Consider the following 25117-nt stretch of genomic DNA (forward strand, 5'->3'; position numbering starts at 1 on the left):
AGGTGGTACCGTGCACTTGCTTTTACTGTTTATCAGGAGGCAGTTTCTTTTTTCTTTTAGTGATGTTAAGATTGATCTGCAAGTCTGTGTATTACCAGCTTGATCTAGTCTTATAAAAAGTTCCCCACAACCTTTCACCCAATGATATTAGCAAAAGCTGATATTTATCTAATTATTTCATTAGGGACTGCAAAGTGATGATTTTATAATTCTATCATTCCTTCTTCACTTATTAGCTTCTCTGAAGAACTTTCCCTTAGCAACTCTTTGGTGAATCTGAAAAACAGATTTTTCAGGAAAAGCAGAATAAATACATGATTCTTTCTTTTATCTATCTACTTTAAGATTAATTGATCTATTTTATCAATTAGGTTTTTGGGAAGAGGGAACTATTAAGAACTATGGATTTTTATATATTTGAGGTGTTTCAGTGCATAAAGTATTACTTGTAGGATACTGAATATTACTTTATCATTTGTGAGATACTTAATACACATTAGTCACTTAAACTTCACAAACAACCCCATGAAGGTAAGGTATTATTAATACTACCCAGTTTTACAAATGAAAAAATCTAGATCATATAGCTTGAAGTAGGATTTGGTGTCTGTTGTTCTTTCAATTAAATGTGATATTGGTTGAAAGAATGAGACCATTAAAGGTGACTGGATTCTTTTTCTTTTGAGATTAAATAGCAGACACCTTTAACCAGGGGGACTATGGTACTAACCATTGTACACTTTAGAAGGCATTACTTGTGGCAAACACTGTTGAGAATAATGTTATGCTGATAATACTGTAACTTAGTAAATAGCTTGTCTCAACTTTGTTTGTGAAGCATTTCAATTTTGATTACTCTGTGTGGGATCTGCTGCTCAGATGTATGTCATTTTATGGTCTGCTCATGTCTGGGGAGCTGGTATTATGTGCTGCCTAGTGTTTTTAATTCAGAACTTCTTCTGAAAGAAACCTTAGCCTCTTATGTTCAAGCCCTAGTTTTAATAGCATAAGCTATTTCCTTCTTATATCGCTTTGTGGGCATAGTAATAAAATAAATACCACAAAATCACTGATGAGATGAAAATTGAGCTCCCTGCTTCTGTGCAGCCATGTAGGTAAAACAGTAATTGGCTCTGATAATAACTTTTGTTCTTACAAACCGAAGTCTAAATGAGAGTCACATTTGATATATCTGCTTGTAATTACTATCAAAAGGAGAGAATACAAAGTTTAGATTGTTTGGTGACTCAAGATAGATTAAATAAATTGCTCTTTTCTTGAACAATTTAAGAAAATTTCCTTAAATTATTTCTGATATTTATCTTACTGTTGGCAAAAAATGATCATCTTCCAGAACATTGCTTTTATGCTTAATTGAATGATTAATTTTGTTTTTTAAAACCTATAATTGTTTTCCTTGAAAAATCTTTTTACCGGGCCTGATAATTTATGCTTATAAATATTTTCCTATACCTCTCTGTAGATAGTTTATAAGATAAATTTAGGTTATGAATGTATATGGCAGTGATTTTCAGTGAGACCATTTGACATTTTTGTATCATTTAAATGTAGACTTTTAATATTTTTTAAATGGGGAATTAAATCATATGTGCTACATATTATTTTGATATATCCATGCTTTGGTGTCAAAAGGGTAAATAATAGAATATTAATATTTAAAGAATCTTTCTATTGCTTTAGAAACTAATAAAGAATTGCTATTACAACCTGGCATTTCTGTTGAATTTCTGCTTACATTTCGATTTCTTTCCAGAAATATCTGTGTCCAGTGCCATAGAAATGTAAAAATGGAAGGGAACAACTAGATTTTAATGCCAGCTTTTTTTTAAATGCCAGTTTTAACAATGATTCTAAATTTGATCATTTTGTTTCTATACCAGTCCCATAGCCATGCAAAGTTGATGGAGCATAATAAAACTAAGAAAAGGGCCATGGTCCACTGAGCCGATGATCCCAGAATTAAAAAGTTCTAACAAAGCTTAGACATGATAGATGAAGCTATTATCATCAGTTGTATCCAGAATACACATTTAAAAAACACCCTAATTACAGAAACCACATCCAGTCAATATAATACATATTAGCAATTTCCCCATCCTTTCTAGGATGGAAATTATTCTGAAAGTTTAATTAAGAAGGAAAAAATTATGTTCAGGTATTAATTTCAATAAAAGAGGCACTCAGCTTTCATGCAAAAACCCCGGAGTAGTGCTGTACGTGTGGGTTACCCACAGAAGGAAAGCCACTTGTAATTAGGCACTACATTATTTTTGTCACCACATGGACTTTAAAGAGATAGAAAAGCTGTGCCTTCTTTGTAACCTGTGTTCCTGCATGAGTTAAAGCGCACAATTGAGTGCAGTTACTTGGAGATTTTGTCTAAAAACTTTTTAAAAAAATAAAAGGAAGGTTTGGAGGCTGTATTAAGAAATAACTTATCTAGACAGCATGCATTCCAAAGGTGTTTTTGTAGTCTTCCCCTTCACTTTGACCTCAGGCACAGGCCATGTATGAATGCTTAGGATCAAAGAAATTACTGCAGCATGAGCTAATCTGTCTGGTTCCTATAACCGTTTTAACAATTGCATCAAATCACCCTCAGAACTAGCACTATATTGAAAGGAAATCAGTGTTTTTAATTGCTCACAACACCTCCTTTTTAAAAAAAGTCACAAAGGCCACACATTGTATGATTTCATTTATAGGAAATATCCAGAATGGGCACATCAAAGAGAAAGAAAGCTGATTAGCAGTTGCCAGGCTCTGGGAGGAGGAGGGGATGAGCAGTGATTGTTCATGAGTATGAGGTTTCTTATTGGGGTAATGAAAATGTTCTGGAATTAAGGTGGGGTGACGGTAGTACAACACTGTGAATATGCTTAAGTTCAACTTCCAAAAGACTTCAGAAACTCTTGGTACTACCACATTCCATAAGTGTCAGTTTACCTTTTAGTATCCATGCATAGTATGCTACCTTTTAAAAAAGGTAGAATGCCACCTTTTAGCATAGAATGCAAAATATGGGAGGGAGGTGTTGGGGGTTAGTAATTCTATGGGAGACTGTCACGTCTAAGGCCACATTTTGCAAATAAAGAAACTGACTTCCAAAGAAGGAAAGTGACGTACCCAAGGTCACATGCAGACATCCAGGGTAGAGCAAGACTGGACCTCCGGTCTCCAGTCACCTGTCCCGTGCCCCCCTCCAGCACCACTGTGCTGCCTCCTCTGGTAGTTTATCTCAGCAGCAAGTCACTTGAATTATTCTGAATGAGGAACACATGGTTCAAATGAGATGCGTGGGTTTTATTTTTTTCTAATGAAAGCATACATTTTCCCTATAAAATAGCAAAATCTCTGTGAAGGAGGAGATACACTTGTTGTGGTAAATTTACCAAGTCCTAACTGAGATTTACCTGTAAATGTCCCTTGAGAAAAGTGGCCACATTAACAGACCAAGGGAGCCCTCTGCCTGCACAGTTGTAGTATAGATTTCATTGGCAAAGTTCTTGACCTGGAAAGCTAAAACTAAATCAAGACCAGGTGTTCTACCCTTTGTCCACCTTGGTTGGCTTCTAGCAGTATTTTGGAGAAAATGAATGGTGTCCGAGGATGGATTTTTATGAGTAACAGGGATATGGAGAGGAAAATCTGCAGAAAGCTCCTTTTCTGTGAATAAAAGAGAAATTAGTCACCTAAAAAAAAGACCTAAAGATATATATATATTTTTTTCCCAGTGAGAATTACATTAAAATAATTATTCTCAAAGAACTTTATACTCCTTTGAGGATATGAAATATTAGCAAGCAGTTTTGTTCATCCAGCATGAAACTTTCATTGTTTCTTTGTTTCAGCGAAAGACAGGGTTGAATATAAAAATCATGCAGGATCCTGAAAGCACCCACCACAGAGCTGCTGTCAGTGCGACCTATGGAATCAGTCTGCCATACATTAACCAGAGAAAAGCAAGTGTAAGTAATGAGCGGTTTTAATGAGCTCTTATTTTTTAGAATTAAAATTCATTCATTGGTGCTATAAGACATAAGGTAGATTTTAAGAATTGGATCCTTTTGTCCTTAGAATTTTTTGGAGATGAAATGGAGTGGCACTCATTCTGTTTGTGATTAGAAATGATAAAGAAAGTGTAAACTTCTTTTTAAAAGATCTATGTATAGATCATTCAAATTTTTCTATTTCATCTGATATCCCTAAATACACTAGTGCCATAATTTTAACTAGTACCAAAATATAACAAGAGGAAGTAATTTAACAACAAAAAGAATACAGAGCTGTTAAATATTTTCTTTTGTGTACAGGCTTCTCCTAGAAAAAGAAAAAAAAAAACCAGCAAGGCATGAGCTTCAATAGTGTATGCTCATATAATAGGCAAAATTTTGAGAATATTATTCTAAATCTGAAGAAAGTAGAGGTTGCTCCTTTATGTCAGCAAAATGATGAGAAGGAAAAATAGAACAAGGAGACTGTCATTAAAGGAATCTCAGAGTCTGTGCCTATTTTTGCCATTGACTTGCTGCTGAGTGTCCCAAAGCAAGGATTGTACTCTTTCTGTGTTTCAGGGTTTTCTTAGAAGAATCAAGAGTAATGCTCAATTTTAACTGGGAAAATTATTTTATTTGAGATCATTTCTAATATTGAAAATAATTACCCAAGTGATATCTATAATTTTTAAATACATTTTTTTTAACTTTGGCTTCTATCCAAAGCTCTTAAATGTATCCTTCAATGAAATCAAAACTAAAAGCAAGATTAATTTTAGAATTAAATTGCAAAGCCATTTCTAACCAGCATAATAGTCTTTTAATCTTTCAAATTTCCTACGTAGACATTTTCAACTGCCTACTTCATTCATGTAACCCTGAAATATATTTTTAGTTTCTTTATATGTGCTTTATGTTATTCTAACAGGGTTGGTATAAAAGCATTTTATCATAGAAATCCTTTTATAGCCTAAGAAATAACTAGAAAGTTAGATATTTTTATTCCTGCTGAAACTTTATTTAAAATGTCACTGTGAATAATGTGAAAGAGTTTTTATCTGCTTCCCGTGAGCCCAAAGCCCTTGAAATAAAAATATTATTTCTCTGGCTGTACAGACAGAAGCAGATTTCTCTTTTGTTGTTGTTGGTTTTCCCCATCAGTCTAGAATTAATATTGGCTTAGCTGGTGGAGCGCTGAGGCTTTGTAGCCCAAGGCAATTGCAGCATTTCAGGCAAACTTTTTCTGATGAATATTGAAGTTTAAAAAGGCATACCTCTAGATTTAGAGGGGATCAAGCTTTGCTTTAATGAATGTGAACAAAAATTCTGACATAAATAGGGAATTCAAAACTATATCCAAAATTTCCCAAGTAGGAAATGTGCCTTGGATATTGTACCCTTGTCCTTAAAACACAGAGGACTTGGGAAAGCACTTGGCCTTGTAAGACATATAGGTAATATATATACTCATTGATTGTATTTAAGATCCTTTTTTCCCCCTGTAAAACTTGACTCCATTAAAATCTACACCAGATCACTTTAAAATATAGGTACATTATGTCCGTCTTCCTCAAACTATTGGCATTTCAATCAAAATAGTTGACCCTATTATTTTATGTTGATATATGTATAGACTATGGTACTAACTGAAAAACATATTTTCATTTTAGATTTGTAAAACAAGCATTGTGCCAAAAGTCCTATGAAAGAAATATTCTAGTGTTTGGCTTTAAACAATCATGTGGAATACTTGGGAATAAATACAGTTGTGATTTACCACTTATGAAAATGTTTTTGAAAGCACTTACCCAAACTGAAGCAATGTGTCTAGCATTATGATGTATAGTTAATTAGAAAAACAGCATCAGAGCTAATTGCTTTTTATAACCACTCTAAACACTCAAAGGGGATTATTATTTGGCTGCTGAGGGCCATGTGTTTCCTTACTTCTTATGAAACTTGAACAGCTTGTCAAAAGCCTGTAAGTAATCTTAGATACTTTTGACAGAGCAAATTTGAATTTGTCGCTAATTTACATTACCAGTTCCCAGAAACCGGTGTTTTCTCCATTTTATGAAGAGGTATATGCTTTGTGATAATCATAGGCTGATGAAAAGCTTTTAGTGCATTGAAAACACATATACTCTACACACATATATACCCGCCCCCACAAAACTGCCTTCAGATTTATATATCCTGTAACTCTCTTGTGTAAAAGCAATTCACAAAAAAAGCATTAAAAGTGAAAGTCACTGATTTTTTTCAATATATTAAATTTACCAAATTAAAAACAAAAACCCTCTAACACATTCATGAGTAGAGCCTTACAGGTTTGAATAGACAAGAAGAAATCTCTGATCCTGTTCATATTTACTCATTGACATTTAGTTCTAGTTAGACTTTATAATGCAACACATTAAAAGATCTACAGAAAATTTGACTTTGATTTATATTTTTTTAAATAAGGGTTTCTTAAAAGGCTTGAAACATGTATCTGTTACCATGAATTTTAAAAGAACGATTATGAATGCATAACAAAATAGCCAAACAAAACATTGCTTTGAATTGCTGCACAAATAACTCTGATTATAACTGTTATGACCTACAAAAGAATCATAAAAACATTTTTCTTTTTGGCAACGTATGAGTTGCTGTAGAATTATACCAGTTCTTTGGTCCCACTTTCCAAATAAATAAATATATAATGCAATGTAAACTTAGAATCTTTTATTTATTCATGAGGTTGAATTTAATACTATTATGATTTCTAGATTTTATGAGTCATATGTTATGCAGTGTTTTTCACTAACTTAGTTGGGTAGCAACCACACTTCACAAATCATAGTTTCATTCTTTACTGTTTCACTTGGGGTGTGCATAGTAATCCCTCACTGAAAGTGCATTCATTTCTGAAGTGATAAAGTAATGGAAAGTGAGGCAATTGTGTTAATGTCAAATGATTAGAAGAAGCACCAGAAGTAAGGTGGGGGTAAGTAGGAGGGGTGGGGGCAGAAAGAAGGACTATTTCACAACATGATTGTGTTTTAAGCCCATGCATATGGCCACAATTACAGTCTCAACATAATTTGGCAACGGTAGCAGAATTAGATTTAAACAAATTGATGTTACACTGCAGTAATTCAGAATGAGCTTGTTGCATTTATAAACCATAACAAGAAGCAGAGTGAATTAATAAACCCTTCTTGTCACTAAAAATAAAAAAGGGAATAATTGCTGAGATGGAGTTAACTTAACAGATGACTATAGTCAGCATCCTTTCAGCCTAGATATGGGAAAGTGAAGGTCACCCCCATCTCAGATGACAAAGAGGGAACATTTTGTTGGTAAACAAATTAATCTTTTGAAAGGTCGCCATTTGTTTTAAGTTTTTATCCAGTTCTTGTCATCTGGAATCAGAGATTGACTGTCATTTCGCTAGCAGGGGTGCAGTGGAAGCAGACAATGCTGCTTCTGTACATATCAGCATTCCTTGACAAAACCCGGTGCCTGATTGTGATGCTATGGGCTGCTGGTTTGCAGCTGTCTCCGGACAAGAATGGAGGCCCACCCCTGAATTCCAATAAGATGGGCCTGCATATTCCGCCTGCTGTAAGCTGGCCCTCTGCCCACAAGTAAAATGTATTGTAGTTCAAGCCAGCAATTATCTCTTTTACTTCCTTCTGTGCTGCTTCTGTTCCTTTTTTTCCAAAAACAGATGTGGGTATTCACTCAAGTTCTGCATCTCTATTCTTTCCCACACCTGCCAGGGCAGAATTTTGACAGAGGTAGGGTTTGAGGGAGCCAGCAGACAACAAGCAGACGGGATTTCTGTGAGAACAGTTTCAGAAGAAAATGTTGAATTTTCAGGAAATGTAGAGTCAGCATCTTGTCCCCCTCCCTTTTCCCAGGAGCATTTGGTAAATTAAACTAGTTGAACAAAAGGAAATAGCTTTAAAGACATTTAGAAATGCCACATCCTATTTATGACACACAGGCATTACCCAAGAACTGCGATGCCATGTTCAACACCCCCCATTTCTGTCACTAAAGAGAGGTTCCTCTTCAGGTTGTCTTGAAAGAGTTTCCAAGAAAACAGTGACTTTTCATGTTCTTCTTGACTTGTAGCCTACTCCACCAACATGGTGGTGACAGAGTGGTGTATTGCCTTTGGAGGTTGAGGTGATTGAGAACGTTAGTTCTGCTTTGCTTTGGAGTGCTGACAAACCTGAAGAAACTGATGTGGCAAATGCCACTGGCTCATGTCTGGTTCTCTCACAAAAGCCCATCTGGAAATGGGGAGAGGTCATTGGAGGCCATACCCTCATCAGGCGATGAACATTCTCTGAGTTCTTGTCTACACTGTTATTTCTTGAATTTCTGGGCTGAGATCCTGCATGCGTTCCCAGACCAACCCCACACCAAACTCCCACCACTTTTTAGCTGGGAGCATCACGTTTCTGGGTTAGACTGCCTGCTGTGGACTCTTACTGTTAATAGAAGGAGATCGTCACAGAAATGGCCTCCATTTCCTTAAGGTAAAGTGTCCATGATAAGAGAATCTCATAGGATTATACTGAGGTTTTTGTTTTTGTTTTTTTTGGCTGTGTTGGGCCTTGGTTATGACGTACAAGGTCTTTCCTTGTGGCGTTCGGACTCCAGGGAGCACAGGCTCAGTAGTCGCAGCACGGGCTCTCTAGTTGCCGCACACAGGCTCAGCTGCCCCACAGCAAGTGGGACCTTGGTTTCCTGACCAGGGATCAAACCTGTGTCCCCTGCATTAGAAGGCAGATTCTTAACTACTGGACTACTGAGGAAGTCCCAGGATTGTATTAAGATTTAAATGAAATAATTCAAAGCACTTAGTGAAGGTCCTGGTACAAATAAGTGCTCTGAAAGTTTTAGTTATGACTGTTGGCAATCTTTACATATTGTCTTATGCCATATTTTATACAGTCATTTAAAGCTGACATTCCTGTAGGGGGGACAAGGGGGTGAACCAAAGTATTACTGAGGTTCCTTCCAGAGATTCTATTTAACATTTCACGTGATGATGCCTGCTTTCCCATACTGCTATAGGGATGGTTGTCTGGTCCCTTTGTCTGTTTTTCACATCCTCCACTGCGCCAAGCAGTGTTTCGCACATAATAAGAGAGGATTAATTGGTCTCATCCATCCAGTCCCCACACTGAACCTGTGTTCCTTCTTGCCAAATCTGGAAGTGAAGTAATGGTTTTGCTGACTCTTAGTAGGCACAGGGCATCCTCCGACTTAGCCATCTGATGAAGTTTATCTGGTGAAACCCTCTTATTCCTGGATTCTTGTAACAGCCTGGCCACTGACTAACTGTTTCTAGGAGCCAGTCACTCTAGTTCAGTTATTCTTATTTTCCTAGTTTATAAATTGGGGACGCTAGATGGGAGGCAGTCTAGGGTGGGAAGAAGGACTTGGAGCTGAATGGATCAGAGTTGGGTCCTATTTGCCATTTTCCAGTTGTGTAACCCTAGTAAGTAAATTAACATCTCTGATCCTCTGTTTCCTTCTTAGGAAAATCAGAATAATGGTGTCTACTAGGCACGGGTGTTATGGGGATAATATAAATAATTATAATTATAGATAATATATTAACATTGCTGGAACATAATAGGTGCTTAATAAGGTTCCTGTCTTTCTGGAAAATTAATGAATATTAAAAATCTCATACTTCTCCCTTTTTCACACCCTTGTGTCCAAAAAAGGATCTGATTTGGTTCTTTTCACGTTCCATTATAAATGAGTAATAGGGTTTAATGCCCTGATTTTCAAACTGTTACAGAGAACTCCAGTGAGCTTCAGGGAGCCTGCAAGCATTTAATTCATATTTCATTTTTCTGATAAATATTTAAGCTGTTTTGAAGCATAATAAAGAACAAAACATACATATGTACATTAAACACCAAATTTTAATGCATTAGATACCATCAATGGGTTAGTTTGTGCTATTTGGTTAATTCCATGAGCACATGGGCATAGATGCACACATGTCGATGTATGTGCATGCACACATTTGAATTTCTTTTAAGGGTGTTTTTTAAATTAGATATGGTTTATCTGTGTACCAGTCATATTTTGAAATGTAGATCCACTCATGTACACTCCTGTAATGATCATATGAGGTAAATAAGTGAAGATTAAATGAGCTAATACTTGTCAAGTTCTTAAAGCAGCTCCTAGCCCCAGGTAAGCACTCCATTAACATTAACTGGCATTAGTATTATATACAACACTTGTGTGCTCCCATCCATTAAAAGCCAGGCAAGCTCTCTGGTGCACATGTTTGGGACAGAATAATAGTGAACTGTACAATTACAATAATGCATATTGTATCATGATAGTATAGTATCATAAATTGTTTCATTGCTCATTTTAAGTTTGAGTTGGGCCTTGCGTGATTCAAAGTGTGCTATACAATCTGAATTGGACATTGCAGGATTGCAGTGTTAATTTTGTTTACATCTGCAGATAAAAAGTCAGTAATAAAACATCATCTTGAAATTTTGGACTCAGGTGCAAAACAAGATTAGATTGTTTTGAAACTGAATGAATATCTGAAAAAGAAGGGTGCTGAGATATCTGAAAATAAATTTAAATTGCACATGATGAACATCTTAAAATGGTCCATGGCACATTTGAAAAGTACTTTTGGTCATTCAATTCTTCAGTAATAACAGCCCTCATGATGTATGCCAGACACTGTGTTAAGTGCTTTATGTACACTGTCTTACTTAACTTTTACACCTATAAAATAGATGCTCTTTTTGTAATCATTTACACATGAGGAAGCTGAGATTAAGATTAAGCTACTTGCCTAAGGTTATGAAGTTAAGGAATTGAGGATTCAAATTATTTATTAATCTACTTGTCAAATATCCCCAAATTAAGTACTTACCAACTAATTTTTAATTACTAAGGAATATGAACCGTTGTTAAATATCATTAGTGGTTCAACTTTGAAACAAAAAATTCCTACCAGTCTTTAAAGTTCTGGATCATTTTAATTGAAGAAAATCCTGAGATAATAAATGCCATAACAAATCATTAGCTAGAAATTACTTCTCTATTTATGTCAGGATTTTCTCCATCTTGTGCAGGCAAAATAAAATACAGAAATAAGGTGTATGCTCTGATAAATGTAAGGCTGCACTATTATCCATAAACCTTGATGTCATAATTTGTCTTTATCAAAATAGCCTGTTTCCAATGTTGTAAACACATATATATTCTTATTTACATACAATACAACATATAACATCATACCAAATTTGTATAAAACCTGCATCTATTTACCTATCAGCATTCTATTTAAAGTTACATCTGAAAAATAGATTCTACTACTGAATATAAATTTGAAAATCTTTGGCATAGAGAATTACCTCTCCCAGGGGTTTTTGCTTTTCAACAAGAGTAAATCCTCCATTTAATTAAACCCAAGGAGTTAGACTCTATTAAGGGATTTCAAGCATGAGTGGACACGAAGAGGGATTTGGGGGGTGCCGGAAGAGAGCCTTTGCATTGCTCTGGCTTCATCCCAGGTCAGCAGCCACCTGCTAACTAGCTAGCCCTATTCCCTGATGTGATCCAGTGTCTTGGCACTTTGTGACTTGGGCTTTGGACTTGAGTTTCCGTATTTGTTTGACTCTGAACTAAGAGGTTGTATTTCTAACCTCATAGTTTGAAAAGCTAAAAATTTGAAAAGCTTTGTAAAGCTAAAAATTAGGTAGATGGAGGGGCCTGAGTCAGCACTGTGGTAAGTTTGACACAAGGGGTTCATGGATAAAACTGTACTTCAGTATAATTGGTTTCCAGTGTAAGTTACTATGCAATTATAAAACCATTATTCTAAGAAAGTATACATAGCCTTCACCAGTTTGCCGAAGGAGTTTGTGATACCCATCCACAAAAGTTAGAACTCTTTGCGATAGACCAGACTCTCCTTTCACGCAAGCTTCAAGTATGGGGCAAAGCATGCATCAGAACAGAGGTGTATCCTGGAAACTCTGTATTCTATATGGATGAAAGAGCTACTTCTCTTAGTTGATTGCACAGGAAACCCCCCAAAAGGCTATATCTAGATTGCCACTTGGATTTTCATAAGAGTTGTGTCTTCATGAGTGAACATATAAAACTTCATGTTTTTGTCTACTGTGGCTTTTTTATTGCAAGGAGGAAAGTGGAACAGTTACAAAAATGGTAATGCTTGCAATATTACAGTGAGTGGTCTGCTTAAAATGAAGCAAAGAAAAAACACCAGAGCAAGTAGCACAGCAGCATTAGCCACAAGAGAAATGGGCCTAATAGAATTGTGTTTTTTTTTTTTATCATAGCCCAGGTTAATTATCTACTGAGGGGTACTTGAGATGAAAAAATACTATTGCTGTGTTCTCCAATATTCTAACCCATTGTACCTTAAACTGTACTTGAATTCAAGTATACATTCTTGCTTTTTAAAACCTCACTGGTAGAAAAGAAGCAAGTATCCACAGTCCACAGTGATTCACACTATACTTTCCTTAAAAGCGCAGTTTCTGAATCAGAATGTCTAATGTAAGCCCAGAAGGTATTTACTTGGAGACGATACCTCTCATTAGGCTGTGGAGTTGGGATAATGTGTCAGCGCAACACCTGATTTAATTCCCATCTCTACCTTCGATGGTAATCTGAACAAATCTGTTTACGGTTGGTAACTAAGAGATCTGAAAGTGTGCAACCATGCACACTCTTAGTGTAAAGAACCGCAGACTGAGACAAAAGTCAGAGCGCGAGGGTGCTCGTCCTGCCTCTGCTGCTGCTATCAGCCTTCAGAGGCTACATCACTTAGCCTCTAAAGATTGTATGCTGAGATGTCAAATTGACTTGTTCAGAGTCATCATTACAGCCACAGCCCCGATGATGCAACTCCTGGATTAGTGTACCTCCTTTGGTGCCTGCGGGACCACCACTCTCTCAGGGGAGGCAAGTCGTGATCAGTATAACTGACAGATGGAGGCAAGCTTCAGGATAGGCCTTTGTGAAACTGGTGGACATGGCTGAAAGCAGACCTGGCGTGTATTTTAAGCACCGGAAGCAACAGAAGCAAAGGCAGAGGTGGAGAATAATGAAAGTACTGGAGGATGGCTTAGAGATTTGCCCAGTCATGTTGACTTTTTATAAAGCAAGAAGCCAAAAGATGTGGTTTGATGTGTAGAGCCAATTGACGGATGCCCTGGAATGGGCCACGGAAATCTAATTGTGTGACCTTCATCTAGATCATAAAGAGAAGGGCTTAAGGCAGACAGTTTCTGAAATTAGATCACTTCTCCAGATGCTCTAACTGAAGGGCAGCTTGAGAATTCTCCTAAACATTCTGTCTCCCTTGATGTCCTCATTGGTTATTAAACTTTATTTCCTATCCTGTTGGGTATACAGATTTCTTGAATAGCACTATCTGCTGAACTTGTGAGAAGTTCATGAAAATGCCTGGTTAGAGTTCTACAGGCAGCACTTAACCTTTGACTTACCCTATGTCTCTTTCCTGTGAATGGCCACTAAGAGCTGGCTGGTCTAGCAGGATGGCTGAGACTTCCTCTTAACCTCTCTTTCGGCGCTGATGCTGAATACCCCACTGCCACCTAGGACTCTGCCATAACCCTAACCCCTACCCTGTCTTACCTCTTCCTCCAACGCTGGTCAAAAGCAGGTCTTTTTTTGGACAGGAGTTGTGGAGAGAGAACGTTAAAGAATAGGAGTGGTTGATGCCTCACCAATACTTGCTGCCCTTCTCTCTCTCTCTTCTGCCCCCAAGTCACACATTTCCTCCCTGTCAGTTAATCAGCCTCAATACTTCCCCAGATACAGCCTCTAACCAGCCCCCTGTGGTCCCATCTGCTCATGCAAAGAAGTGCCCAGGAGACTGTCGCAGTCCAAGTGTTTCCTAAAACATGGGTGTGTTTCCAAACTTATCATCTGTTTATACTAAATGGTGTTCATTTGACTGGCTTTTTCCTTCCTGAGTTTCTCCTTCTTTTGCAAGGAGTAAAAACCCCAAGGAAATCTTCAAAGTGTTCTTGTCTAGAACAGGAATCACAAAAGTAAATCCTCTTAGGCCCGCCAGGTGATAGCTGACTGAAATGACCAGGTCTAAGAGCTGGGATGCTGAACTGAGGAGACTGGCCCTTCTGACAGGAAACAGCTGCCTCAGCTCTAACCCTTTGGCTGGGTTTTCAAAAGAAGCTGGAAACTTGTATTCACATTCTTGGTGAAATCTCCTGATTTTCAAATATTTGCTTAGATAATTTTAAAAACTCTATGTAGTCAGAGAGAGTGGTCTCCAGGCTATATCTGTCTTGCAGGTCGGCAGTCGGCAGTTCAGAGCCCCCTGGAGGGCTAGTACGTCTGTGCAGCACAGGCTACAACACTCTATGGGATTAGAGGTTCATTTTGTCAAAGTTGATCAATCTCGGGTGCAGCTGGACTCACAAGAGGCTGATGTATAAACTGGAATGCTGCTTTATTTATTCTAAGGAGAGCTATAATGGCCAAACAGACCTGAATGTTCAAGTCAGCTGATCTGATGAGCATATTGTGTCCTTATTACAAAGCTACACAGAAAGGCCTGTTAGAAGCCTGCTTAGTGAACAGAGAAACTGACTAAGGGTAATTAGTTGGACGATCTTCATGGTGAACAGCATCACACATTTGTAGTCTGATGCATCCATCTGTGAAGCTACTCCTGCCAAAGGGATATGAATACATCCCTGTGAAGTAAGTGTTTTATGGCACTGAGCAAATTTGATTCTCTGATTCAACTTTTTACAATAAATAGCTACTGTGTGCTTGGACTTGATTATATGAATTACGTTGCATTGTGATGAGCTTCTTAAACCGACAACCATATTTATCCCCTTGGAATGAGTGATATTACCCCCATTTTACTGACTAATCAAACAAACAGTGGCTAAGAGAAATTACGTTACTTGCTCCAGTCTTACAATCAATAAGTGGTAGAATCCAGATTCAAATCTGGGCCTACCTGATGTTAGAATTTGTGTTCTTTCTTTCTTTTCTTTCTTCTTCTTTGTTTTTTTTTTTGTTTTTTTTTTTTTTAATATTTCTCTCTTTGTTTATTTGGCTATGCCAGGTCTTAGTTGCAGCATGCGGGATCTCTAGTTGTGGCATATGGGATCTAGTTCCCTGAGCAGGGATGGAACCCAGACCCCTCGCATTAGGCAGCACAGAGTCGTAGCCACTGGACCACTGTGGAAGTCCCTAGAACCTATGTTCTTAACCAATGCCTTCCTCTTTACTAAGAAAGGGAAAGTTGCTCAGTCATGTTAGACTCTTTGCGACTCCATGGACTATACAGTCCATGGGATTCTCCAGGCCAGAACACTGGAGTGGGTAGCCTATTCCCTTCTCCAGGGGATCTTCCCAACCCAGGGATCGAACCCTAGTCTCCTGCACTGCAGGCGGATTCTTTACTACCTGAGCCACAAGGGAAGCCCAAGAACACTGGAGTGGGGAGCCCATCCCTTCTCCAGCAGATCTTCCCAGGAATCAAACTGGGGTCTCCAGCATTGCAGGCGGATTCTTTACCAACTGGGCAATCAGGGAAGCCCTCTTTACTGAGTTCCTGGTAAAAAGACACTCACCTTCAGCTGACTCTGGTTTCTTTGATGAGACTAACTAGACTACATTCCAACTTGGGGCCTGAGTCTTTCACATTAAAACCTCTACATGGAGCTGGCCACACTGATAATTTAGTTATTTTTCTGGTTTCACACTCAGAGTTGGGGATGGGGAAGGGAATATATCTCCTTGTCACTACTATAAATTTCTTCCCCAAGTAACTGTATTACCCAGAAGAGGAAATAGTCTCTGGCTAGAAGAAAGAGGATGCATATGGAAGAAGAAGAGAAAGATAAGAAAGGTGAGAAGGAACCAGCCCATAAAGAGAAGTATTCTTGGGGGGTTTCCTGATGAGATACCCTGCTTCCCTTGTCTTCCCATATTTCCCAAGCCACCAGGGCCATGAGAGCAAGAATTCCCCTTTTCCCATGCCTTGCTGGTGAGAGGTTCAGAAATGTTCAGTCATTAGGTTCAATTGTGCTAATATCGCACATGAGTTTGCCTGAGGATCTTACCATCTTAAGATGTTTCTAAGAAAACTTCTCTGAGTTTCAAAGTACTCATTTCCATTTCTAACTTAAATGGTCCTATTCTTACAGAAGGTTGTCAGGAGAAGCTGTGAACTGAAAACAGGCAGTCACCCCCAGAGAGGTAGCTGATACCCCCAAAATCCTCTTCTCCGCCCATTTAAAGATGCACTTGATACCTAATATTGGAGTCATTCAATATAAACACAATTTAGGGGAAAAGAGGATTGACTTTCAGTGAAGGATTTTCAAAGCTGTTACCTTGGCATGGAATTATCATTTAATGGAAAACACTGAAATCGCAGGGGAAGTACCTGTCAACATCTTTTCATAGTTTTGGGTTTATTATTCCATTTACCAGTAGTTTCAAGAGTGGGACCTAGATTTTACTAGAGGAGAGGATAATTCCCCCACAACCTTGGGGGGAAGTAGAACTCTGTTCTAGTCTGGATCATTTACAGGACACACAGCTGTGCTTCCAAGCAGAGCTGCCCTCTAAGCTGAAATGTATTACTTGCTCAGGAGAATGCACATTAAGTAACACGCCTGAGTCCTTCTCTGTGTTGGGCATGGTGTTAAGTACAATATACACGGACTATCTCATGCAGTCCTTTAATCCTGTAAGTACTATGACTACTTTCATTCTGTATTTGGGGAAACTGAGGCAAAGGTGGTTAAATAACTTACCCAAAGTCACATAGCTAAAGGTCAAAGGGTCATAATTCAAACTCAGTCTGACTTCCAAGTTGGCATTCTTAATATACCACCTCTGGTAGCTTTGAGGATGGCGATACTGACCTGCATCCAAGGAACAGAGCTGGGATCCTGCCCAAAATTAATTCCTTGATAACCAAGAAATTTGTGGAGAAATTTCTCTACCTTGGTCTGGAAATAAAAGTAAAAAAATCAAACCACTTAGTGATAAGCTACATTAACTTAAGGATTAGAATAATAAGAGAAGCTGGTACTTTCCCCCCTAGCTGTATTGAGATATAATTGACATGTAATATTGTGTAAATTTAAGGTGTACAATGTAATGATTAGATACATATATTCCGTATGAAATGACTATGAGAATAAGATTGGTTATCACATCTGTCATCTCACATAATTACCTTTGGTGTGAGTGAGTGTGTGTGTGCTGAGAACGTTTAAGATCTATTCTCTAGAGCTGGTATTTTTAGCATGAAAAATTTCCCCAACTAGATTGTAAATGCCTTTGAGAGCAGGGACCATATTTCCAACATCAAGCAGAGTGCCCTATCTGGTCAGAATCCAGTGAAAATTAACTCTTGATATGTGTATGTGGTTAAGGATTTTGAATAACAAATTGTTAGGGAACTGTATAATTGAGATAGCCTGTGTTGAGTTAAGTAATGAAATACCATGTACCTCATTTGACTACATTTGTAGAGCTCTCCTCTTTCGGATCATAAAAATGTCTTTCCAGATCTCTTCAGGTAGAATTAATTTTCTCTTCCTAGATCATCGCTGCATGCTTTTAAAGTCTTTACATGAATTTACTGAGCAATGTCAAAGAACAGTTGAATAAATAAAAAGATATATCATACTCCTGAAAAGGAAAAATGATTATAATAAAAATGCCAGTTCTCTCCAAATTAATCTTTATATATAATGTAATTCCAATCAAAATTCTTATGGGTTTTATTTGGTTTGCTTGGAATATTAATCTTTTCAACTTGCCAGTGTTCATCATCTTAAAAAATAATTGGGCAAAGACTTCATTTTTTTTCTTAAAGAATATTAATGGAGTTGAACTTTTTATACTTCTTATTAAAACATATGATATAATTACAACAACTATAGACTTGGAGTTTGGAATTAACATATATACACTTATATTTAAAATAGATAACCAACAAGGACCTACTGTATAGCATAGGGAACTGTAATAATCTAATGGGAAAACAACTTGAGAGAGAATAGAAAGATGTAGATGTATAACTGAATCACTTTGCTTTACATCTGAAACTAACACAATGTTGTTAATCACTATACTTCAATATAAAATAAAAATTTAAGAAATAACAGTTTTTAAAAATTAAAGCAATTATAACACCATCCTCTGGGCACAAAAATTAACAGACAGGTTGATGCAGTAAAAGAAATGAGCATAGATATTGGTGTTAGTATAAAAGTCACACTGTAAGTCAGTAGGAAAGGGAGAGCCTGTTAGATAAATAGTGCTGAGTCATTTAGCTAAATATTTGGGGGAAAAGCATTAAGCTAATCCTAACCTTATAATCTAAACAAAAGAAAACTCCAAATGGATTAAATTAAAAGCTAACAAAGGGAAAAAAAGAAAACAATAAAAGAGAACTATTTTTCAAGTTAGTTAAAGGAAGATATCTCTTAAATGGAATTCAGATGGTAGGGCATCTGCCTGCAATTTGGGAGACCCAGGTTCGATCCCTGGGTCAGGAAGTTCCTCTGGAGAAGCAAATGGCAACCCACTCCAGTACTCTTGCCTGGAGGATTACATGGATGGAGGAGCCTGGTAGGCTGTAGTCCATGGGGTCACAAAGAGTCAGACACGACTGAGCGACTTCATTTTCACTTTTCACCTTTCATAGTTGATTTATAATGTTGTATTAGTTTCTGGTGTACAGAAAAGTGATTCAGTTATACATACATACTATATATGTACTTCCCAGGTGACTCGAGGGTAAGGAATCCGCCTACCAATGCAAGAAATGCAGGAGATGTGGGTTTGATCCCTGGGTTGGAAAGATCCCCTGGAGGAGGAAATGGCAACCCACTCTAGTATTCTTGCCTGGGGTATCCCATGAACAGAGGAGCCTGGCAGACTGCAGTCCATGGGATGGCAAAGAGTTAGACATGACGGAGTGACTGAGCACATACGTACAGACATATGTATATGTGTGTGTGTGTGTGTGTGTACATATATATATATATTCTTTTTCAGATTCTTTCCCCTGACAGGTTATTACAAAATATTGAGTTCCCTGTGCTGTAAAGTAGGTCCTTGTTGGTTATCTATTTTATATAAAGTAGTATGTTTCTGTTAATCCTAAACTCCTAATCTATCTCTCCCCATGCCTTCTTCTCTTGGTAACCATAAATTTGTATTCCATGTCTGAGTCTGTTTCTGTTTAGTAGATAAGTTCATTTGTACTATTTTTTTAGATTTCACATATAAGATATCATATGATACTTGTCTTTCTCTGACTTACTTCATTTAATATGCTAATCTCTGGGTCCATCCATGTTGCTGCCAATGGCATTGTTTCTTTTTTTTTTTAATGGATGAGTAATATTCCAGGATGTGTGAGTGTGTGTATGTATGTATACACCACATCTTCTTTATCCATTCATCTGTTGATGGACACTTAGGTTGTTTTCATGGCTTGGCTATTGCATTAATAAATAGTGCTGCTATGAACATTGGGGTACCTTTATCTTTTTGAATTAGAGTTTTCCCTGGATATATGCCCAGAAGTGGGATTGCTGCATCCAATGGTAGCTCCAGTTTTAGTTTTTTAAGGAACCTCCATACTGTTCTCCATAGTGACTGCACCAGTTTACATTCCCCCAACAGTGTAGAAGGGTTCCCTTTTATCCACAATCTCTCCAGCATTTATTATTGTAGACATTTTGATGAAAAGGAAGATTTTTTTTCCACACTGTTAACCTCATACAATATTAATAATCCTCATTACAAGAAAAGTCCACATTTACATTGGGCTCCAATTCTGGATTTGTCACTACTCTGTGATTTGGGGGCAAATTACTTACACTCTTTGGAACTTAGTTTGCTCACTTGTAAACTTAGGGCACTGGATCAAATCGTCTCTAAGATATTATCCAGTTCTGACAATCCTGATTTTCAGAATCTGATGAAAATCTCTTTCCTTTGGCTCCCTTTCTTTCCCATTTATGTCCACCAACACAGGACATGTAAAACAGAAAGGTAGACTGGGTAAAACTGTTTTCTCTTCTGACTGCAGAAGTAAAATTCACAGAAGGCATTAATGTTTTCATTTTTCCATAAATGCATTTAACAAAGTATTTATTAACAACCTGTTATGTACCTGACCCTGTCCTAGTGACTTTTATATTATCCTTGCATACTCAGAACATGTCAGAGAGATTATTACTCCCCTAATAATCTCAGGATTGTACAGGTTAAGACATACAACCAAGTCATGTAATTAACACATGGTTAACTCAGAATTTAGACATATATTTTCTTGACAGTCTGATTCAGTCTAGGAAAATTATTCCAAGAGAATCTGTGCAAAAAGGACAAACACTTAAACATGCGCACACGCGCGCGCGCACACACACACACACGCGCGCGCGCGCGCGCACTCACTGACAGTATTAAGACAAGCTGGTTAAGAATCTGCCTGCAATGCAGAAGACCTGAGTTCAATCCCTGAGTTGGGAAGATCCCCTAGAGAAGGAAAAGGATAACCACTCCAGTATGCTGGCCTGAAGAATTCCATGGACTACATAGTCCGTGGGGTCGCAAAGAGTTGGACGTGACTGAGTGATTATCACACACATAATATACTTTAAAAATCAGCTTCTTAACTGAATGAATAATGTAATTTTTAATGGGCTTAATTTATATTTGGGAGTCCTTCACTGAGTTAAAAATACTTAAACTAGAAGCATTCCTAACCTGCTTTCAGGTTTGCTTAGGCATCTCTTCTACAGACTTCACTGATACAACATAGAAATTATGGCAAAGCCCAGTGGAGTCATCGAAGTAAAAGTCTCAGTACTGCTCAGGAAGGGATGCCAAATTAAATAAAAAGAGCCCCAGCAGTTCTGCAGCTGCGTGCCAACCCAACTGCTGGTATGAGGTAAATGAGGACCAAACTTCATTTCACTTGTGACCCTAGCTGGTATTTAAACAAAAATGCCTAGAGACTGACACGCTGTTCTGTAATAAGGGAATAAATATCAATAGCAGAAATAATTATAAACAGCAATAAACTACTCACGAAGACTTTCTTTGATCTTAACTGAAAGGACTACCATTAAAACTCATTGCCTCTCCTGTAGTCTCTAGTAAAGTTTAAGATTGTAGATTATAAGCATTATATATACTGTAATATATAGCCCCAAGGTTACAGAGGAAAAATTATATAGATAGTAGAGGTACTCCAGTTACTTTCCTTTCCATGTCTTTGACAATATTCACTAATATGCAAAAATCATAAACATAAGTGAACCAGTTTTTTTTTCTCTAGTATGAGATGTAATAAACATGCAGGTGAAAGGCCAGTACTTCATTATTCTCTCTTACTTTTCTAGATTTTTTAAATCTGGAGAGATTACTTTCCCAGATTTTAGAAATTCCTATTTGAAGGCTACAAATAAATGCTATTAAATACAGAGACAAAATAGAAACAAGAAATAGAGTTTTATCTGTCAGTCTATCAGAAAATCCTGAGTCCATTGTGCTTCAAATTCCTTCAGAGAAAATTTTCATGTAAAATCAAGTTATCACTCATCTTTTAACTTTGTAGAATGGTCTAATAGTAACAAATTACAGCAAGTACTGATGTTAGCTACGTTTTAATCCTTTGATCGGTTTTTTCCAAAATGTATTCCAAAGAATACTGGTTCCTTGGAATGTTAATAGGTATTCCATGAAAGAAAAGTTTTGTGGTCCCATAAAATTGGGGCCCACGACGTTAAAGAGAGACAGACTGACTTTCATACCATTAGGCCACCTGGCGTCACTAACACGTTGATGTACGTTATGAATCTTTAAGAGGAGGGTAGCCAGTGCCATTAGCAATGTTTCCAGAATTTCCTCGGAATTCTTTTTTTGCAGAATAGCTATAGACCATATTCAAAGGAACAAACTTTGAAAATTTTTGCTTAAGGGCTGGATTTTATTGTAACTATTTTTAATGGAAAAATTTTTAGACGATATTACATATTTTCCTTCTTTAGTCACATTTTACTGAAATTTAATATTTTCTTGGGGACTTGGGGGCATCATAACAAACTCCACTTTTTTTTTTTTTTTAATGTGATATACTGTTCAGGGCTTGTGAGGTGTGCAGATGTTTACACCTCAGACTTTTCTGTGTTTCATATAATATTTCTTTTGGCATCTCTTCCATGGTCATCTCTACTCACCACTTTCTTTGAGTCTGTTCAGAATCCCAGGCTGATTTCTGCTACTAAATACCCTTTTATCATCCTGAGACCCTTCTCAATTCTGAGAACAGTGACCTTCTGTTTGCCCTTTTTTTTTCCTTCCTCCCTCCCTCCTTTCTTTCTCTCTTGTTCTATTTCTCTCTTTCCCATATCTAATATTGGTAATTTATGATTTCTTTTTCTTGCTCGTTCTCCCTGGGGTTTATCTATTTTATTAGTCTTTTCTAACAATCACTTTGGGCTTTGTTGATTTTCTCTGTTAATTGTTTTCTATTTCATTTATTTCTTTTTTAAATTTTCTTCCTTTCACTTATTTTGAGTTTATTTTACTCTTTTTCTTAAAGCTTCTTAACATAGAACCTTAGATCACTGATTTTAGACCTTTCTTATTTTCTAAAATAAGCATTTAGACTTGATAAGCTTTCCTCTAAGCAGTTTTTTAACTGTATCCCACACATTTTGATATGTCACATTTTCAGTATCATTCAGTTCAAAATTCCTTTAATGATTTTTTCTTTGACTTGTGAGCTATTTAGAAGCATGTTAATTTCTAAATATTTGGGTTTTTGTTTTTTTTAGTTTTCTCATTCTTACTGAATTCTAATTTAATTCCCTGGGGGCAAAGAATATATTTTATAAGATTTAAATCTTTTGAAATTGATTGAGACTTATTTTGTGGCCCAGGATATAATTTAGTTTGGTTAATTCTCACGTACATTTGAAAAGAATATCTATCTCACTGTAGTGGCCTATAAATATTGATTAGGTCAGGGTGGCTGTTGGTGATATTCAGATTATCTATATTCTTTTTTTCCTCATAATTTAGAGAATATTTAGATTCTGTAATGAAACCCATGTTGATAAAACCTTACTTTTAGGGGAGGGCATACCACATGGCTTGTGAGGTCTTAGTTCCCCAACCAGGGATTGAACCTGGGCACTCTGCATTGAGAGTGCAGAGTCCTAGCCATCGGACCAGCAGGGAATCCCACAGTCTTCTATACTCTTTTTTTTTTTTTCTTCTTCTATAGTCTTAATGATTCTTAAAGTCTATTTGTTCTACAAATTACTGAGGGAGGAATTTTAAAATCTTCACTTCTAATCAAAGATTTGTCTCTTTCTTTAGTTTTGATCATTTTTATTACATATACTTTGTATTAATGTTATTAGAGACATACATGTTTATAATTTTTATGTTTTCTCAACCAACTAAACTTTTTATTCCTCTTTCTCTTTGATGATACTCTGTGTCTTAAAATCTACTTTGTCTGATATTTTAAAAGCCACTCTTTTCTTTGCTTACTGTTTACATGGCATTTTGATCTTTTTGTTGTTGTTATTACTCAATCCTGTGTCTTTAAAACTAAAATCCATCTCTTAAAGATAGCATATAGTTTTATCTTGTTTTTAAAATCCAGCCTGATAATCTCTCATTTTTAATTAACATTTAATCAGTTTCTATTTAGTGTAGTCATTGACATGATTTGATTTAGAACAACCATTTTTCTACTCGTTTTCTATTTTTTCCAACTCTTTTTCTGTCCCTTTATTTCCTGCTTTACTTTTTAAATTTTTAAAAAATATTCTGTTTTATTGGCTTTTAAGCTGTACCTCTTTGTATTAATTTTAGTGGTTGCTCTAGCAATTACAATATGCATCCTTAACTTATTAGCATTTCCTTGGAGTTAATATTGCCCCAGTTCACATAGGATATAAGGAACTTGCAACTATAGAATTCCATTAACCCCCCAATTCTTTGTGCTTTTGTTATCATGTAATAAACTTCATAGGTTATAATTTTTGCCTTAAATACTCAATTATCTTTAAGAGAAATTAAGACAAAGATATAAAATATATAGTCTTATATTTACTATAGAGTTCTAAGTTTCCATCTTGGATCATTTTCTGTCAGCCTGAAGAACTTCCTTTAAGCTTTTCTTATAACTCATACTGCTTATGTAAGACTTACTATAATGCTGTCTGCCTTTATCAGAAAAACAGTATTTCCCTTTATAGAGAATTTTGAGCTGCCAGGTTTGGGGTTTTTAATATTAACACTTTTAAGTTCCATTGTTTCTGATGAGAAGTTAGCGATCATCTGGATCATTGAGTCCCTGTATATAATTTTTTTTTCCTTTCCTGTCTACTTTCAAGTTTCCTCTGTCTTTGTCTTCCAGGGATTTGACCGTGATGTGTCCATGTGTGACTTTCTTTGTCTTTATTCTCCTTCAGATTCATTGAGCTTTTAGGATGTGTAAGTTTATGTTTTCCAGAAAATTGGGGAACATTTTGGCCATTATTTCTTTAACATTTTTCTCCACATTTCTGTTTCTCCTCTTTCTGGGATTTCAATTACATATAAAATATACATCATGAAATTTCATGGGTCACAGAGGGTCTATTCTTTTTTGTATTATTTTTTTCTTTTTCCTCTTGAGATTAAATAACATCTATTAATCTCTCTTGCTTCTTATGCTCCCTTCAATCTGCCATCAAGACTATCCAATGAATTTGTCATCTCAGACATTTTACTTTTCAGTTCCAAAATTTCCATTTAGTTCTTTCTTTATAGTTTTCATTTTTCAACCAAGATTTTCCATTTGTTAATTAATTATTAATTTAAAATATGTATAACAGCTTTAAAGTTCTTTTCTGCTAAGTCTACTCTCTGGATTATCTTTACATCTTTCTTTTGTAAAAAACTAATTTATTAAGATATGATTGACATATAAAATCTGTACATATTTAGTGTATACAACTTGATGGGTG

At 36.5% G+C, this 25117-nt stretch overlaps 1 protein-coding gene across 10 annotated transcripts in view; it reads left to right on the forward strand.

Annotated features, from left to right (window-relative positions):
* The window catches only part of IQCH (IQ motif containing H), a 225769-nt gene that overhangs the window by 28592 nt on the left and 172060 nt on the right, over window positions 1–25117 (forward strand). For 9 of the 10 annotated variants that reach the window (XM_070468684.1, XM_070468685.1, XM_070468686.1 and 6 more), the window contains one exon: window positions 3873–3989. In XM_070468684.1, the coding sequence (XP_070324785.1) occupies window positions 3873–3989 (117 nt within the window). Of the gene's footprint in view, window positions 1–3872; window positions 3990–25117 lie in introns of those variants that run through there. The other variant, XM_070468691.1, reaches the window with a different exon arrangement.

This window comes from Odocoileus virginianus, chromosome 6 (assembly GCF_023699985.2).
Source record: "Odocoileus virginianus isolate 20LAN1187 ecotype Illinois chromosome 6, Ovbor_1.2, whole genome shotgun sequence".
Taxonomy (NCBI): domain Eukaryota; kingdom Metazoa; phylum Chordata; class Mammalia; order Artiodactyla; family Cervidae; genus Odocoileus; species Odocoileus virginianus.